The sequence below is a fragment of the Protomyctophum parallelum genome (genome assembly GCF_964188405.1).
Source record: "Protomyctophum parallelum genome assembly, chromosome: 1".
NCBI classification, from domain to species: domain Eukaryota; kingdom Metazoa; phylum Chordata; class Actinopteri; order Myctophiformes; family Myctophidae; genus Protomyctophum; species Protomyctophum parallelum.
Genome location: NC_139697.1, coordinates 63,732,891 through 63,750,667, shown reverse-complemented (window position 1 = coordinate 63,750,667; position 17,777 = coordinate 63,732,891). Strand labels below are relative to the sequence as shown.

The following is a 17,777-nucleotide window of genomic DNA, read 5'->3' as shown; positions in this document are numbered from 1 at the left end:
CATCACGTCTCAGCGTGGCTAAGGTCCAATAGTTTACCCGCGACCCACTGAATTGAGCAAACTCCTGTGCTACAATTACAATTTAGGCATTTAGGCACTTAATCTAGAGCGATTTGCAATAAGCAAGAACAAATCTATCTAAGGAAACTATGTGTATACACTATGTTATAGTCTACCGTACCGGTACATAAAGTGCTATTTAAGTTACATAAGTTGAGCCTGTGCATACGCCTGTAGGAGGTCGAGGCCAGGGCAAGTACTACGGCAAGTGCTATGGGCTAAGATGGAGTCTGAAGAGGTGGGTTTTCAGACTGCCGTGGAAGATTGGGAGTGAATCTGCTGTTCTGATTGTAATGGGAAGTGCATTCCATAATTTTTGAGCCAGAATGGAGAAGCGTTTGGGACGCGTGGAGCGTTGTCCCGCCGTTTTTAGCGAAGGTACTTCCAGCTTTCCTGCGTCGGCTGATCTGAGCGCTCAAGAGGGTTTGTAGCACGCGATCTATGACGGTGCCATACCTTTAGTTGCTGTGAATGCAAGGGAGGGAGTGGAGAAGGGGAGTGACCTGTGAGACTTTTGGCTGGTTAAAAACCAGGCAAGCGGTGGCATTTTGGATCAATTGGAGAGGCTTATGTGCGCATGCCGGTAGGCCAGTAAGGAGGGAGTTACAATAGTCAAGTTTTGACATGACTGATGTCTGTATAAGGAGCTGTGCTGACTTCCTGGGTGAGGAAGGGTCTGATTGGTCGAATGTTGTAGAGTGTAAACCTACAGGATCGAGTGACAGCTGTGCTCTTCATAGCATGGCAAGACCAAAGTAAATTTAAACTAGACATTTTTGAACATGACTCCAGAGTAGGGCTGTGCAATTAACTGAAGATTATTTATATATTTATTTTATTTTATTTCGTATAGTAACAAATGAATACGAAAACGTTCTGTATTGTAATTGACAAAATCTATTAGTCTGATTAACCAACCTATAAAAATATCTAAAATAGCTGCATACAGCTATATAAGTAGCAAATAGCTCACAAATAGCTCTTGCCATCAAGTTATGAGCATGTAGATCTGCTATTTTTTTTATTGTTCATTAATTGTTATCAAGGCATACTTTTGAAATAATTGTGTATATAATAAATAATGTATTGATTTAAAGTATATATCTGCCAGCCCTATTCAGCAGGCACTGCGGCAGCCTGGGAAGCATAATGTTCCCGGTTCAATCCCTGGCTCCGTCAAGCATTATGTCGTAGTGTCCTTGTGCAAAACACTGAACCCCTCACTGCTCCTGATAAGCAGGTTGGTTACTCTGCTGTCGATGGGTGAATGTAATGATGGCATGGATAGATGGCACTAGGCCTACAATATATACAAAGCATTCAGTTATCGTGCCAAGATTGTCAGTGATGATGGTGTCAGTCAGAAGATGCTAGTTTTGCAATCTGTCTCCAAGCTACAAGTGAATATACTCATGCACAACACACGCACACATGCACACGCGAGTGACGTGTGCACACACACACGCTCATGCACGTGCACACGCACACACACTTTGGCATAAACATATGTGTCTACAGTATGTATATCCACATCATCAGTTTAACAGGTTCAACAACATATAGTTAACTCCAAGCACATGCTGAATTTACCACAGCATGGCCTCATGATCACAAAAGCTTCTGTGTTATTTGTGACAGGATTCAGGACAACTCTCCCACCGGATCAAAGATCTACTCAGGGGGAGTCTTCAGGAGTAGTCTCAATAGCTGGGGGCAAATTCTTGAAGATACATAGAGAAAGGATAATCTGCACTCTCTTGAGTAGTTTGTTATGGTAAATGGTGCATTTATATAGCGCCTTTATCCAAGGCACTTTACATAGATTGTGCATTACATTCACCCATTCATTCACACACACACACACACACACACACACACACACACACACACACACACACACACACACACACACACACACACATTCATACACTGATGGCGGCGGAAACCATGCAAGGCACCAACCAGCACATCAGGAGCAATTAGGGGTTCACTTCGACACTAACTCTGGGGGAGCTTGGGTTCGAACTGGCAACCTTGCGGTTACCATCCAGCCACTCTACCCCTGAGCCACCGCCGCACCTGAACTTGTTTATTTTGAGCAAACACACAGCAGCAGTCTACCTAGACCTGACAGGCGCATTTCATTCCACAATGTTGGAAACGCTGAGGAAAGCCGATGTGCCGAAACACGTCCGTTTCTCTAGGTAGACTGCTGTTGTGTGTTTGCTCAAAATAAACAAGTTCATATAACAAACTACTCAAGAGGATATTCCTTGATTTGTGACAGGAACAGCAACTTGTTGCACCACAAACTGCCACTACTCTGCCTTCTAGCAACCTGCAAGCATGTGGGCTCTCACAAACAGCCATCCAGATGCAATCAAACTCTCCCTTTTGTGTTCCAAACGCATACATTTCCTGCATGCTTCCTGTTTTGCCCCCTCGGTTAATTCATTGTTTGAAGGAATCAGGACTTGACTCACTTCCTATTTGACACAGGAACACTCGATGTGCAACTATCCACTGTTTCCCCCTACCCTAGACCAGCAAAGTCTGGGGCAGTGAGCTGCAGACATGTGATCTATAGACTATGCCTGAAATCTGCAGCCTCAACAGTGCGGAACAGTGTTTTAAGGGAATGGGGTGATGACTTATAGAGACAGCTGCCCCAGTCATTAGGCGATAGATAGAGAGTGCACTGTTCCCCTACACAGTCAATAATAAGTGCTTTGTTATTAGCGCAATGAGAAGACTCAGTTCCAGATCAAATGACTGCGTCAAGCTGAAGCGATGCACCAACTGGACATAATTAGCCTTCAGTCACATTTAGGGGGCCGGTGTTCACCGTAACGCCATCATACCTCACCCACACACCTCTGTGAGACGGGCCATCACTTATCACATTGTACACCACAAGCCCCTTTGCGTCACTGATGACTCACACATTCAACCAGCAAGGAGAAAATGCAGATGGGTGAGATTCTGTAGTATGAGTCAAACCAGTTTTAAGGATGGATACACTGACTGAACTGGGTTTATGATAGTTTTTTCTGGAATCTGCATGCATAGTGAAAAATATAAACTTCTAAAGTAGCCTACTATATCTTCCCAGGTCAAGTGGAAAAGGTTTGGTCTCTTGTGTGGGAGACCCGGGTTCAATATTGGTACAACATAAAGGTTACAGATTGTGGCTTTAGTCCTACACGCAGTGTAACATTCTCTCATTAATCCCCTACATGATCCATTTTGCTTTTGTCTTCTCTAGTTGGAGCTGTTTTAGTTCATCGTAGCCCTGACGTCTCATTCTAGGTCCATGCTGTTCAGACATCTTGGTCCCAGTGAAAATTCCTGTTCCTTGCTACGGCCTGTAGATACGCTGTGCTTGGGTGAAAGTAAACAAGCTGATTTCAACCCAAGCCAAGGGGTAGAAATACAAACACATGCATGCGCAGGCACGCATGCACACACACACACACACACACACACACACACACACACACACACACACACACACACACACACACACACACACAGTCACACACACACACACACACACACACACACACACACACACACACACACACAAATTCAAAATAGCCTACAGTAAAAAAAGAAAGAAGTGTTGATTTAACTTGTACCGTGTACCATTAAAAAAGGTCTATTGTAATGAAAGGTATTTCACAGCCATTAAACTATAAGATGCCACCCAATTAATTTGTGTTATTTGACAATTATAGCATATGTTTTGACTGTACCATCTTCATAAATCTGATTATGTGTCATTAATGTCCCTATTAATGTCTGGGCTCAAGTTCTGAGACGGCGATGGACTTGGTAATGTAGGGCAGCTTATTTTTAACACTATACTTATCTTTTAGGAAACTTTCCATTCGAGCCGGGCCAAATTGACGTCATGTAAACAGCGCAACCTAGTTTATAGACTACCATTTCACTGTGGCCGTGCTATAGCAAACAGCTGTTGGGGTGACGAGCTACAACAGACACAGGATGTCTCTCAACAGCACAGGATGTCTGTCAGAAGAACTAACCAAAACCACAGTTGCCTTGCAGCTCAATGTGTTCAATGTTACAGTAGTATGCAGTAGTACTGTTAACTATAATGCTAACCTTCTGTAGTAGTATGCAGTAGTACTGTTAACTATAATGCTAACCTTCTGTAGTAGTATGCAGTAGTACTGTTAACTATAATGCTAATTTTCTGTACAGCACAATGTTGCAGTAGTATGCAGTAGTACTGTTAACTATAATGCTAACCTTCTGTACAGCACATTGTTTTACTTTTTAGTGGCTGTTGCCCTCATCCAGAGACTGGACTGAGTATAGGTACGAGATCAGTGTATTGTTTAAAGACATGTAGTGGCAGTGCATATGAAACCTGGGACTTTTCCTATTTTAAAGGGCTGTCACTTAAGCAACAGTTCTGTAAGTGCCTGCACACAGGCATGCAGGCGCACACACCCACACACACGCACACACACACATGCACACACACACACACACACACACACACACACACACACACACACACACACACACACACATACACACACACACACACACACACACAGAACATGTACCATCGTGTCATTGTAGATGGTGAAATGGCCAAAAGTGAAACCAAGCCACAAAACCTGAAGAAATAGAAAAGCTTTAAAACCAACAGAACACAGGCTGGTGATGGCTGCATGTGTGGGAGGGGTTTTACCTGAGTTTGGCTTCGTTCTCAGGGGCTCTTCTCCCTCGACTTTCTCCTCGCGTTCCTTCCAGCGGCGGACTTGCTCCTCTCGCATTTTTCGGAACAGAGTCTTCTTCTGGTCTTCACTGAGGGCTTCCAGCACATCGGGGTCGATGTACATGTCCTTAAGAATCTGTTGCAGCATGTTGGAGGCCTGGTGGGTTGTTTGGCTGGCTGTGCTGGATGGATGGATGGATAGATGGAGGATGGGAGAACTTAGGTACCACCAGTGCAAGCAGTAGAAGGAGGGAGAAGGCGCTCTCTCCTGTATGTGTAGCTGGGGTTTGTTGTTCCTCTGAGGTTGAGTCGTTGACGCGTCATCAGAGGAAGTTGATCATCGCTGCGTTATCCATATCCAGCACACACACACATGTACATACATGCCTACTGTGTTTTGGCTGAATCAAAGGCAGGCAGTCATGCTCACACTCATACATTTACGCTGCATTTCTCATGCGTTTATTTCCCCTCAGTCCCTCCTTCCTCTGTAGACGTCAGTGTCTTTGATCTCTGGAGGCCATCACTAGGACACTCTAAAACAAAACACAAAACAAAATAGACATGTTAAAAAACCAAAAGTTGGTTCCCTCTGATATCAAAGTTAAACAACAAAACAATCTAAAGTTGATGAGCCCATCCTAGTATCCCACTTCTGTTTCTCACACAAATATGCGTTGTCCTCTTCTGAACATTCTATCCCCCTGGCCTTCCGTTCCTACATGCAGGAAGTTTGTCTCTTCGGATTCTTTCGGCACGTAAGCCCCCTATTTCCTAACAGGCAGTTTTGTCGTTCCCCACTTAAAGAATACGGAAGAAGAGCTCAAGAGCTCTCTCTCTCTCTTTCTCTCTCTGTCTCTCTCTCTCTCAGCTCTCTCTCATTTCAAACTGTCAGACTGACTGGCCCATAATGGGAGGAGATTCCAAAGGAATGGGACTGCTTCTGTCATCATTGCCTCCTCTCCCTCCCTCCCTGCCTCCTCCTCCCCCTCCTCCTCAACACACATCACTGTCCAGCCCCCCCCCGTTGCCTTTCCTTAAACGCCCATGCATGAGGTTGCTAGCTGTCGCTCTTTGCTTTAACACGGCCATTCGCTGGTTGTTGTGACCAATCAACAAGGGTCTGCAGAAAACCCTGGGCAACATGAGTCAGATTGCGTCTCAGCCCAAGGGTGATGGGTGGTGGTGGTGGGGGCTCAGTGGATTCCTCCAATCGCAGTAGCTAGAGGCACAACAATGGCTTCCCCCACAGGCAGCATAGACATACATCTATGGCAGGCAGCACTTGAGGAGGGGGGGGGGGCAGGGCTTGTCTTGAGACAGAAACTATCACACTGATGGAATACGGAATACATTCTCCTAATGACGAAGCGTACAAAATATAAACAAAGAAGTACAGTCACGGGGGAACGGGGGAGAGAAAGCGAGTGATAGATAACACAGGGGGGGAGGGGGGTGTGTGAAGTGAGAAGGGTAGAATTTGTGAAAAGGAGGAAGTACTCACAGTGGGATGTAGAGCTCCGTTCCTCACAGCAGCAGCAGACTATGTATGCTAACTAGAGGGCTGCTTGTGGGTTCCTCCTTGTCTTTTGTGTGTGTTTGACTGCACTGATGACATCACAGCATTCCATAAACTCTCAACTCTCAGCTCTCTCTCTCTCTCCCTCTCTCTCTCTCTCTCTCTCTCCCTCTCCCTCTCTCTCTCTCTCTCTCTCTCTCAAGCTCTCTCCCTCTCGTTCTCAAAAAGGAACACACCAAAAGAGAACCTGATCTTTAAATCTTTTTTTCTGTCATGTGTTGATTCTTTCAATGACTAAGTAAAAGTCCATGTATGTGCAAAGGAACTTGGCCAATAGAAGAAACTCTAACTCAGTTTTTTTCCCCATGCTCACTCACCACCACACATTATCAAAACATCATGTTTGTATATAGCCTACCCGATAAACGACAAAGTTATAGCTTAGATAGAAGAGTTGGAGCACTAAGAAGATTATGGGCTATATCTTGCACCACTCCTTACCCCTTATCCCTTATTTGTATTTTTAACTCATTTTTTACTACCGGTATATGAAAAACTATTTCAAAAAGCCGATCTACAAGTTCACAACGTGTCGATGTAGAATAGATCGTCTATTTGAACTAGTTTAAAATGTTTTTCAAAATAGTAAAATGGCAAAGTTGGCAAAGTGGCAAACGTTTAGGGATAAAGTGTAAGGTGTGCCCAAGATACGGTCACAAGTGTTACCAAGTAAATAGGACAACAATTAACAGATTATCTAGAATCTATATAAAGTGGTTATCAAAAAAAAGAATGTCAAGGACCCCCAAATTCAAGATTTTGTACCAGGAACTCCCCCAACTTGAAAATACCCTTTTTTCAAAACTTTTTTTTTGCGATGCAACCTATATGAGATTGTTGATTGGCTATTTTCTAACAGCCAAAAAATAAAATAGCTGGGGACCCCTTGGAACCTCCTCAAGGACCCCTGGCTGGTCCACGGATCCCACTTCGAAAACCAGTGCACTAAATCTAGTGCCATCTGGGTGGGAGAGAGAGGGGGATGTTTATGGCATGGTTACGTAGGAGGCATGGCGTCCAGAAATGGGTCCAGAAATGGCTACTCTCACAAACCTCCGGGGACCACCAGTGGTCCTTGAGAGGGTTCCAGGTGGTCCCCAGCTAAATGGAGAGTCGGTAACTAAATGGACCCTTTATAGATCTTTAACTCTTCTTGAGGGAGTAATATGAAACCAAATGGACCATGTGTTTTCATTTTACATGAGTTAAATTATTGTTACACATCAGCATAAATGACAACGTCATCTGGCTGATATAAATACTGCCCTCGCTGTGTGGGCAGTGGGCACCCAGAATAGTGGGCAGTGGGCACTGTGGGTTGGAGAAGAGTGGGCACTAGGGAAATCTGGGCGCCAGGAAGACTGGACACCTGAATTAGAATTGGTGTCCATAGGGGGTGCTGGCTGTAGTGTTTTTGAGCGGTGCCGCTCCTATGCACAGCTTTGTGTGTGTGTGTGTCCGTTTGAGCACGGAATGTGTTTGTAGCACTGAATGATTTGATTTGATTGTCTGATGCATGATGACGTTCTCATCATCATACATCATCATCGTGATAAAAGGCACCACCCAATTCACTCGAGTATGATTTGTAACTTTACATAGCATGCTGCTTTGTTGTTTGTTCTTTAAACCTCCAAACACAACACAACATGGTTACCTTGCTTACTGTAAATAAAATGAGCCACCATCATTGCTATTTGCTACGGATTGTTCCTCCACCCAAAACAATCGAAATTACACCTTTAATGATGATAGATCACAGGTGATATAGCTATTTGATGCTCACAGTTGTATATGCAAAAACATTGAAAGAATGAGCATGAATAAATAGAACAACCACTGAAACATTGTCTTTACATGCTGTCATGCTCTCACAAGTTTCCACTTGTGAGAGCTGCTCTTACCAAACCAGGAACATGTACACGGCCACACACCCATTCATGCTCATCCACACACACGCGCACACGCACACACACACACACACACACACACACACACACACACACACACACACACACACACACACACGCGCGACCATAGTCATTATTGTCTCCACCAAGCAGAAGGCATGGGAAGTATGTTTTGCACTGTTTTGCACTGTTTGCACTGTTTTGCACTGTCCGTGTGTGTGTGGTCCCATCCGTCCGTCCGTGTGTGTCCGTCCGTCCGTCCGTCCGTCCGTCCATGTACAGCTAATCTCTGGCACCGTTAACCTGGTCGATGCCAAATTTTGCGCACACACTCCCTGGATGCCAACAATGAACCTCTGCCCCAACTTCAGGAGAACGGCCTGTTATAGCGCCACCAGGAGGCCGACTTTTGAAAAACACATTTTTGGATATTACTCCAGTTACTCTCCAGAAATTCCGCAAATCGTTACACACTATCTTTAAACTGCGTAGACCCCTTATTTCTTCCGTATGGCTTATTCCATTTTTTGCAGTTTGGGCTGTTCTGTGTTGTCATTTTCTATGAAATTCGGCAATATGGTAGAGGGCCGTGAGGATCCCTCAGGAAGGACCTCTGACCTTTAGATCTCCCAATAAATCAATTTTATGATTAGCTCGATCCACTTTTTCGGACGTCAACAAAGTGATGTCAAAGCATTTTGTGGCCTTGGTAACCACTACCCTTGAAATCGCATTTCCATTCATATGAGTCTGGACTACAATGTTGACAGACAACCTCTTCAGCCAAACTGCATAACAAATAAAGCTAACATTATCTCAGTGAACAACACTAGCCCGGAACACGGAACCTAATTGCAGCAAGTATCAGGCCATGTCGGGTTCACATCACAAACTCGAGAACAGCTACAAACCCCATATAGTTTATTTTATGTAGAAAGCCTTTATGTTTAATTATTACTTGAGCAAGCAGAGCATGCAAGTACTGTAATCGGCTGCGTATGTCGGTTGAAAGATTGTCTCTTGGAAATAGTTCAGGTATAGTGATTGACAGAGTTGAGCAGGCCAGGCCACCGGCCAGGCTCACCATATAGGAATGACTGTTTGGCCACAATGTGGCAGTTTACTTGTGGTATTTGCTGTACACGAAAGAAACATATTGAATTCTGTGTCAATAATAATAATGAGAATAATAATAATAATAATAAGCATTTCCAATAAACAAATCATAAATAGCAGCAGCTCAATCCAGATTACTCCAATAATAATAATAAGCCATCTTCAGATCATGGAATAATTCATAGCTAAATGAGTAATCAATCAATAATAATGGTGTATAATGAAAGCATCAAGTTCAAGTATCTATACATCAAACTATATATATATATATATATATATATATATATGATGCAGTTTAGGCAGGCCAAACACTCAAGGTCTAATTAGTCCAGACATTTCAATTCCAAGAAACCAAAGAGGAAATAAACTCGAACTGCTGGTAATCTTATAAAACAAACAAAAGCCAAACTACAAAGCACATGGGCAGTGCAGAGAGTCCATAATGGGTGATGGCAACGAACAAACAGTTGACGGTCCACAGCAAAGTGTACATAAGTGTCTTTTGGGACTTAACGTTGGCAGTTAGCAGTAGACGCACACAAGCGGAGAAGTAGAGAATTGGTGGTTGTAGTGTCAGGAGGTGGGAAGTGAGGAGGCAGCAGGTAGCATGTTGGAGAGGATATGAGCATGAGGGAATGAGTGCAGGACAGGTCTACTTATATAGCCTGTGCTTGGCCGGACCGGGTTCTTGTTGAGAGGGCAGCGGAACTGTAGGAGGTAGTATGTATGTGTGTATCGGACTACAAACATAGTGGGTATTGGTTGTCTAAAAAGACCTCCCCAGGACAACAGTGGGGGTCAATATAACTCTATGGGGTCAACATCATAGCAGTGGCGGCCATTTTATCGTTCCACATCGAAAGCCCATTAATTTCCCTTTCCAAAAATATTTATATAAATTATTTTAAGCCTGAAACCAAGCCATCCAGGCTGCTGGTCAATCATAATAAATAATAATAATAAACTTTATTTATATAGCACATTTCATGACAAAATGCAGCGCAAAGTGCTTAAGAGAAAAAATAAAACGTGAAATTGCATTAAAACCAGCGAAAACAAGACAAGACAATAAAACAATAGCAAAGAACATAAAACGGCAGCAAATCAGGCAGAACACAGGTTTTATAATATATAATAAAAGCAAGTAGTATTTAAATAGTAAATACATTTCATAATGTTCTTTTTGCGGTTTTCAAATGTTTTGACAAATGTTTTATGGTCGTGATTCACCAGGAGCCTGGATGGCTTGGTTCCAGGCTTAACATTATTAATATAAATATCTTTCGGAAATCGCTATGGGGAAATGAATGGCATTTTGATCCGTGGCACCACAAAATGGCCGCCACTAGCTTCTAATAATAATAATAATAATAATAAACTTTATTTATATAGCACCTTTCATACATAAATGTAGCTCAAAGTGCTTTACAGAGCAGAAAAGATAATAAAAACAAAAGCAAAACAAAACAGCATTAAAACAGGCATGAAGTTAAAACAATAGGACAATAACGCAGTGTCAAATCAGGAGAAGGCAGTGGTACAAAGATAAGAACAGATAAAATAAGGCAACGACATTAAAAAACAAGCAGTAATACAATACAGTGAGGACGTGAATAACAAAAAATAAAAGATCACTTAAAAGCAATGTTGTAGAGGTGGGTCTTGAGCTGAGCTTTAAAAATGTCTACAGAGGCTGCCTGACGAAGGTACAGTGGGAGCTTGTTCCATGCCGACGGCCCGTAGAAGCAAAAAGCTGCTTCCTCGTATTTTTTAGTTGCCATTTTATTAGGCAAAGCGAGCAGGCCAGCAGTGGAAGACCTTAGGGGCCGGTTTGGGACATATTTAGGCAGGCAGTCATGTAGGTAGGAAGGTGCGAGACCATTGAGAGCTTTATAGACAAGTAAAATAATTTTAAAATCAAATCCTAAAAACATCAGGAAGCCAGTGCAGTGATGCCAAAACTGGAGTAATATGTTCTCTCATCTTAGTTCTAGTTACAACTCTATGCCCTATATCACCTTGACAACAACAAAGAAGGGTGCTATGTTAGACAGGAGACATAGGCTGTTATTTATTGATTACAACTCTGACTTTTACACCACCCCCCCACAACTAGGCTGGCTAGCTATAGCAAGCTGGCAGAACTGGGTCTGAATGCTGGGTACAAGACAACTGCCAGAGTGTAGAACTGGGTCTGAATGCTGGGTACAAGACAACTGCCAGAGTGCAGAACTGGGTCTGAATGCTGGGTACAAGACAACTGCCAGAGTGTAGAACTGGGTCTGAATGCTGGGTACAAGACAACTGCCTGAGTGCAGAACTGGGTCTGAATGCTGGGTACAAGACAACTGCCAGAGTGCAGAACTGGGTCTGAATGCTGGGTACAAGACAACTGCCTGAGTGCAGAACTGGGTCTGAATGCTGGGTACAAGACAACTGCCTGAGTGCAGAACTGGGTCTGAATGCTGGGTACAAGACAACTGCCTGAGTGCAGAACTGGGTCTGAATGCTGGGTACAAGACAACTGCCTGAGTGCAGAACTTGGTCTGAATGCTGGGTACAAGACAACTGCCTGAGTGCAGAACTGGGTCTGAATGCTGGGTACAAGACAACTGCCTGAGTGCAGAACTGGGTCTGAATGCTGGGTACAAGACAACTGCCTGAGTGTAGAACTGGGTCTGAATGCTGGGTACAAGACAACTGCCAGAGTGCAGAACTGGGTCTGAATGCTGGGTACAAGACAACTGCCAGAGTGTAGAACTGGGTCTGAATGCTGGGTACAAGACAACTGCCTGAGTGTAGAACTGGGTCTGAATGCTGGGTACAAGACAACTGCCAGAGTGTAGAACTGGGTCTGAATGCTGGGTACAAGACAACTGCCTGAGTGTAGAACTGGGTCTGAATGCTGGGTACAAGACAACTGCCTGAGTGTAGAACTGGGTCTGAATGCTGGGTACAAGACAACTGCCTGAGTGTAGAACTGGGTCTGAATGCTGGGTACAAGACAACTGCCAGAGTGTAGAACTGGGTCTGAATGCTGGGTACAAGACAACTGCCAGAGTGTAGAACTGGGTCTGAATGCTGGGTACAAGACAACTGCCAGAGTGTAGAACTGGGTCTGAATGCTGGGTACAAGACAACTGCCAGAGTGTAGAACTGGGTCTGAATGCTGGGTACAAGACAACTGCCTGAGTGTAGAACTGGGTCTGAATGCTGGGTACAAGACAACTGCCAGAGTGCAGAACTGGGTCTGAATGCTGGGTACAAGACAACTGCCTGAGTGCTGGACCCCCAAACAACCTCAAAGTAAAGAAAGGAATTGTTTGCACACAGTATTTGCTCTCCCGTGCTTTATTTTTCACCCACTTCCTTAACACCTAAACTTGTCAGGTGACAAAGTGACAAAAAACGTTTTGCCCAAGAAGGTCCCAATGATCAGAGTTCTGCAGAAGGTGGTGAGGTCGCCTGCGTTCCACAGGGAGCTCTCTCCTGTCCCTAGAGGGTGCATAGTCTCATACTGTACGACAGCAGATTGCTTGAGTAGGGCAAAAAGAATAATGAAGGACAAACTATTTGTTTGGCTGGAGGGGTCTCACAGCCCGGGGCTCAAGGCTCAGAAACTTTTGCAGAACTTCAGTTCAGTCTGTGTTAAATCATTCCATCCTGCTGACTTGTCTTAATTGACATCAACTGACAAAACAATGCAATTATAATATTCTGAAGTGGCCTGGGGAGGTATGCGCTTATGATCTTCAGGCAGTATGACGTCATCCTAGTACCCAACAGGCAGTATGACTTAAAGGACCTATAACATAAAATTCAACTTTTTCAATTTCTTTTGTGTTTTTGGGGCTCCCATGTGTGTTTTCTATCCCCACAAATAACCAATTTTGAACAATCAGGCTTTCATATCATATGGGTGTTTTAATGGAAATTGCTCTCAGAAACAGCTCGACTGATTTTGGTCTCATCGTGATGTCATCAATGTCACCCTACTTTGTATAATTCCTCCTTTTCTTCAGGCTTCAGTTGCAAATTAGCATTTCTACTTCACCATTGTTGATTTTCCAAGCTGCCATGGAATGGAAACAAGCCTGGTTTTATCTAGCATGAGTATTATAATGACTCAAATATTAAATAATCTGCATATCAGCACCCTCTCCACCTCAGGACAGTGTGGTACTGCAGCTAAAACTGCTTTCAAAGTCCAGAAAGAAATGACAAGGCCGAAGGCCTGGTTATATCAGAGTGGTGATTGAGGCTCAAACCATTAGAAATAACTTTGAGGGACAATATGATTATTAAATATTAAAAGCAGTTTTAAAATGCATGTTATTTGCGCTTTAAAACCCAACACCAGGGTCTATACTTCAGGCAGTATGACTTGTCAACCATGTCATCCTAGTACCCAACACCAGGGTCTACTTCAGGCAGTATGACTTGTCAACCATGTCATCCTAGTACCCAACCGGCAGTATGACTTGTCCTAGTACCCGACACCAGGGTCTACTTCAGGCAGTATGACTTGTCAACCATGTCATCCTAGTACCCAACCGGCAGTATGACTTGTCCTAGTACCCGACACCAGGGTCTACTTCAGGCAGTATGACTTGTCAACCATGTCATCCTAGTACCCAACCGGCAGTATTACTTGTCCTAGTACCCGACACCAGGGTCTACTTCAGGCAGTATGACTTGTCAACCATGTCATCCTAGTACCCAACCGGCAGTATGACTTGTCCTAGTACCCGACACCAGGGTCTACTTCAGGCAGTATGACTTGTCAACCATGTCATCCTAGTACCCAACAGGCAGTATGACTTGTCCTAGTACCCGACACCAGGGTCTACTTCAGGCAGTATGACTTGTCAACCAGGTCATCCTAGTACCCAACCGGCAGTATGACTTGTCAACCAGGTCATCCTAGTACCCAACAGGCAGTATGACTTGTCAACCAGGTCATTTTAGTACCCAACACCAGGGTCTACTTCAGGCAGTATGACTTGTCAACCAGGTCATCCTAGTACCCAACACCAGGGTCTACATTTCTCAGTGACCACGTAGGGAGACCACCTGCAACCACTGCAGAAAGAACATTTTATTAATTTAAATACTTTTTGATCTGGAGCAGCTTTAATAACTCTCGGTAGCTGTATATTTATAAACTTCAAGTTTATAGAAAACAAAATGCTAATATGAACTAATATGAGATCCACCACACCGGCAATGGACTCTGCTGAACCACCTGCGTATTGGTCAGTTGCTTCAAGTCAACTATGAAGAAGTGGGGCCTGGCAGACTGCAGAACACATAATCACCACCTGCCCCCTGTATAGACCACCTCTTCTAAGTGGGACCAGAGACAACGGTGTGGCTACACTGCGTTGGACATTAATTGACGATGATGTGCGAAAGATATCGCAGCTGTAAATTCTGTTTATTCAGTATCTCTGTCAGGTTCCTGTATTGGCGTCTCTTCCTGAAGTCATTCTCAATACTATTGTCTTGTCGTATCTCGTTAGCAGTAGCAGTAGGCTACTTAAATGGGCACTTCACCCTTTTTGCAAAACAATACATGTTATTGACGTTTAGAAGATTTAGAACACTTTCCTGGGGTCTTTGTGTGTAATATGTGGTTTTAGATATTTTAGTCACAGACACAGGGATCACTTCCTTCCTGGAATACAATTCCCATAATGCTTTGGTGCACTGCTCCTCCTTGTGGATAGGGGAGGGCTGTCTTACTGAGACAAAAATCACACCTGTGTGAAGTGAGGGGCGCTAATATATTAAAGTCTAACTCATGTTGCTATGATTAGGTGATGTAATGGTGATGTAAAACAAATGCAGACAAAATAAACTTTATTGTTAATGGCATTTAATATTTGTGTTAGCGACTAAACAAACATTAACAACTCTGTCCATTGTCGATGCCGTTTTTAATGTTTGTTTAACTAAAAACAAACATTAAACCTATCGCCTAGCGCCCCTCAACAACAGGTTACACACCCCATTTATATGCAGCCGGGCCATCCTTGTTAACTCACGCCGTGTCACTCATTGGGTTTCAAATTCAGACCACCAAGCCTGAGGGAGGGTGATTGTTCCTGTCAGATAGCGTGCCATGAATGGTTGATTTTGGCCAAAAGTGGGGGAACGGACAAACTTGTGCTCATGTGCATGGCATTTAGAACTGGCAGGACCTACCCCCCCCCACCCCCTCAAACACACACACACACACACACACACACACACTTGTGGGAGTAATACAGCACTTGGCAGCAGATAGCAGATATAGAATAATATCACAGTCTCCAAGTCATATTGCCAGTGCTGCAGCAGTGGAGTGTAATCAAAGACATGTACTGTATAAATGAAGTGCTAATGCCTCTATGGCGGCATATGTCGCTTAGTGCTCGTTCGTGTGACAGCCTGACGGGTAGAAACTGTTCCATAGTCTGACTCTGGTCATATGGATTTTGTTACATGTATCACTTGCCTAGCCTGTCTGACTGCAGTGGCATGGACAGGTTGTGGCTGGGGTGGTGAGTATCCTTGATGGCTTCCCTGTTCAGGTCAGTGTGTCTGATGTGATGTTGTCCATTCTGACCTCCTGGCTCAGTCCAGACAGTATCCAGCTGCACATGGTCAGGTGTCGCAGAGTCGCAGACCCACATGTCTTAGCTTAGTGTCAAGCTTGGCAGGAACTATTTTGTTCAATGCCGAGCTGTAGTGCACGGAGCACAACATTCATGTCCAACTATTCCTCACCTCCAGGTGCGGAAGGGTGGTGTGAAGAGCCATGGCAATTGCATCGTTAGTGGATCTAGTTTGACACTATGTAAATTGCCATGGGTCCAGTGTGGCAGGCAGAGAGGAGCAAATGCAGTCCCTCACCAACCTCTTAAAGCAGAGGTATGGGTCAGGGTGACATGTCTCCAGTCGTTGAGACATGATACGGTATCTTGGGTTCTTCTTGGGGTGGTCATCTTGAAGCACACAGCCTGGGAGAGGGAGAGGTTGCCTGACATGGCCTGCATTGGGAAGCCATCAGGCTTTGGGGGAAATACTGTACATGCATTGCACTTCCTTTTATTTTGCTTAAATTGTTTAAGACCAATGTGGTTAATGGACAGACAGATGAATAGACAGATCAACTAGCATGGCAAAAAAATTGCATAGCCTACCTATCAGCTTCTACGTTCATGGTGGGTATATTAACGGGTGGCACTTATATTTTAGAACAAAATGTGAAACTCTATAGCCATAGACATTTTCTGCAAATATTGAAAAGCATTTGGGACACAAACTGTGGTACTCACCTGGCACTTGAGCTTCATATTTATTAGTAAATAGTACCCCCTAGTGGTTAAAAGGTGGAATGCCTGTAAAAATGTTAGCTAGGAAACAACATATTCTATCATTATGCCATATAAGATATAACACTAAATCACACACACTATCAGAAAGAGAGAGGTGGTGAATTGTTCCCACAAACATTAAATCAATCACATTAACTTATCACTTATTTACTTACAGACATAGATGAAGACAAACACTCGCTTTCATGTGCATGATGCAACATGTGTGTTGTGTTAATATACACTGACTGCATGCTTTTGAGGATCCATTGAGTGTATTAATCCACAAACCCTTAAATGAGCACTTCACCCACTTTATATAATTATACCAATCCTCACTAATGTTCATTATAAAATGGCACAATTTTAGGATTCTCACTCTGCATCTCATTGGTGGGCTATGAACAGTTCAGATATAATAAACATAATAATAAACAACACTAAAATAAAATAATATACTGTACACAATACACACTATTATATAACGGTGTATCTGACTGTTCCCAGCAAACTCTGGACTGTTAAATCAACTGAGAGTGTAAACATTGTCCTATTTCGGTACATTTATGTAAGAGTTTATACGTACCTTTTGAGGGGTGCTGGCCCCTCCTATGCTCCGCTTTGAGGGTTTGTGTGAACACAAACATTGGCTGATCACCCCATAGTGATAATTTTATTAGCTGAGCAAATCAAGTACTTATTGAGGATAAAAGTGAGGGCAGAAAAATGAAGACGTCAAAAGTGATTTCCGGCCGCCAATGACAAATGAGATTGGCTTAGCACGGAATGTGATGTATGATGATAAGAGCGCCCCTCACTTCACACAAGTGTGATTTTTAAGATGCAAGTTATTTTTTTATGTGAGGATGCATAGCAGATAAACCTAATTCTTATACCGTTTGAGAACCACTGTTTTAGTAAATCCCATAGATGTATTAAGATAATATTTCATTGGTCCCTTAATGTGAGCCCTCTAGTGACACGGTGTTGGTGTTAGT

The 17,777-nt window shown here is 43.5% G+C and overlaps 1 protein-coding gene across 5 annotated transcripts in view; it reads right to left on the bottom strand.

Moving 5' to 3' along the window:
* The window catches only part of LOC310874636 (uncharacterized protein), a 29,108-nt gene extending 22,624 nt beyond the window's left edge, over positions 1 to 6,484 (bottom strand). For 3 of the 5 annotated variants that reach the window (XR_014570582.1, XR_014570583.1, XM_083787495.1), the window contains exons 1-2: positions 6,318 to 6,484; positions 4,787 to 5,349 (exon numbers count right to left, since the gene is read on the bottom strand). Coding sequence is in view for 3 of the 5 variants with exons in the window: in XM_083787495.1 (XP_083643621.1) it covers positions 4,787 to 4,961 (175 nt within the window). In the remaining 2 variants the exon portion in view is untranslated. The other 2 variants (XM_083787496.1, XM_083787497.1) reach the window with 2 other exon arrangements.
* Between the last annotated feature and the right edge of the window lie 11,293 nt (positions 6,485 to 17,777).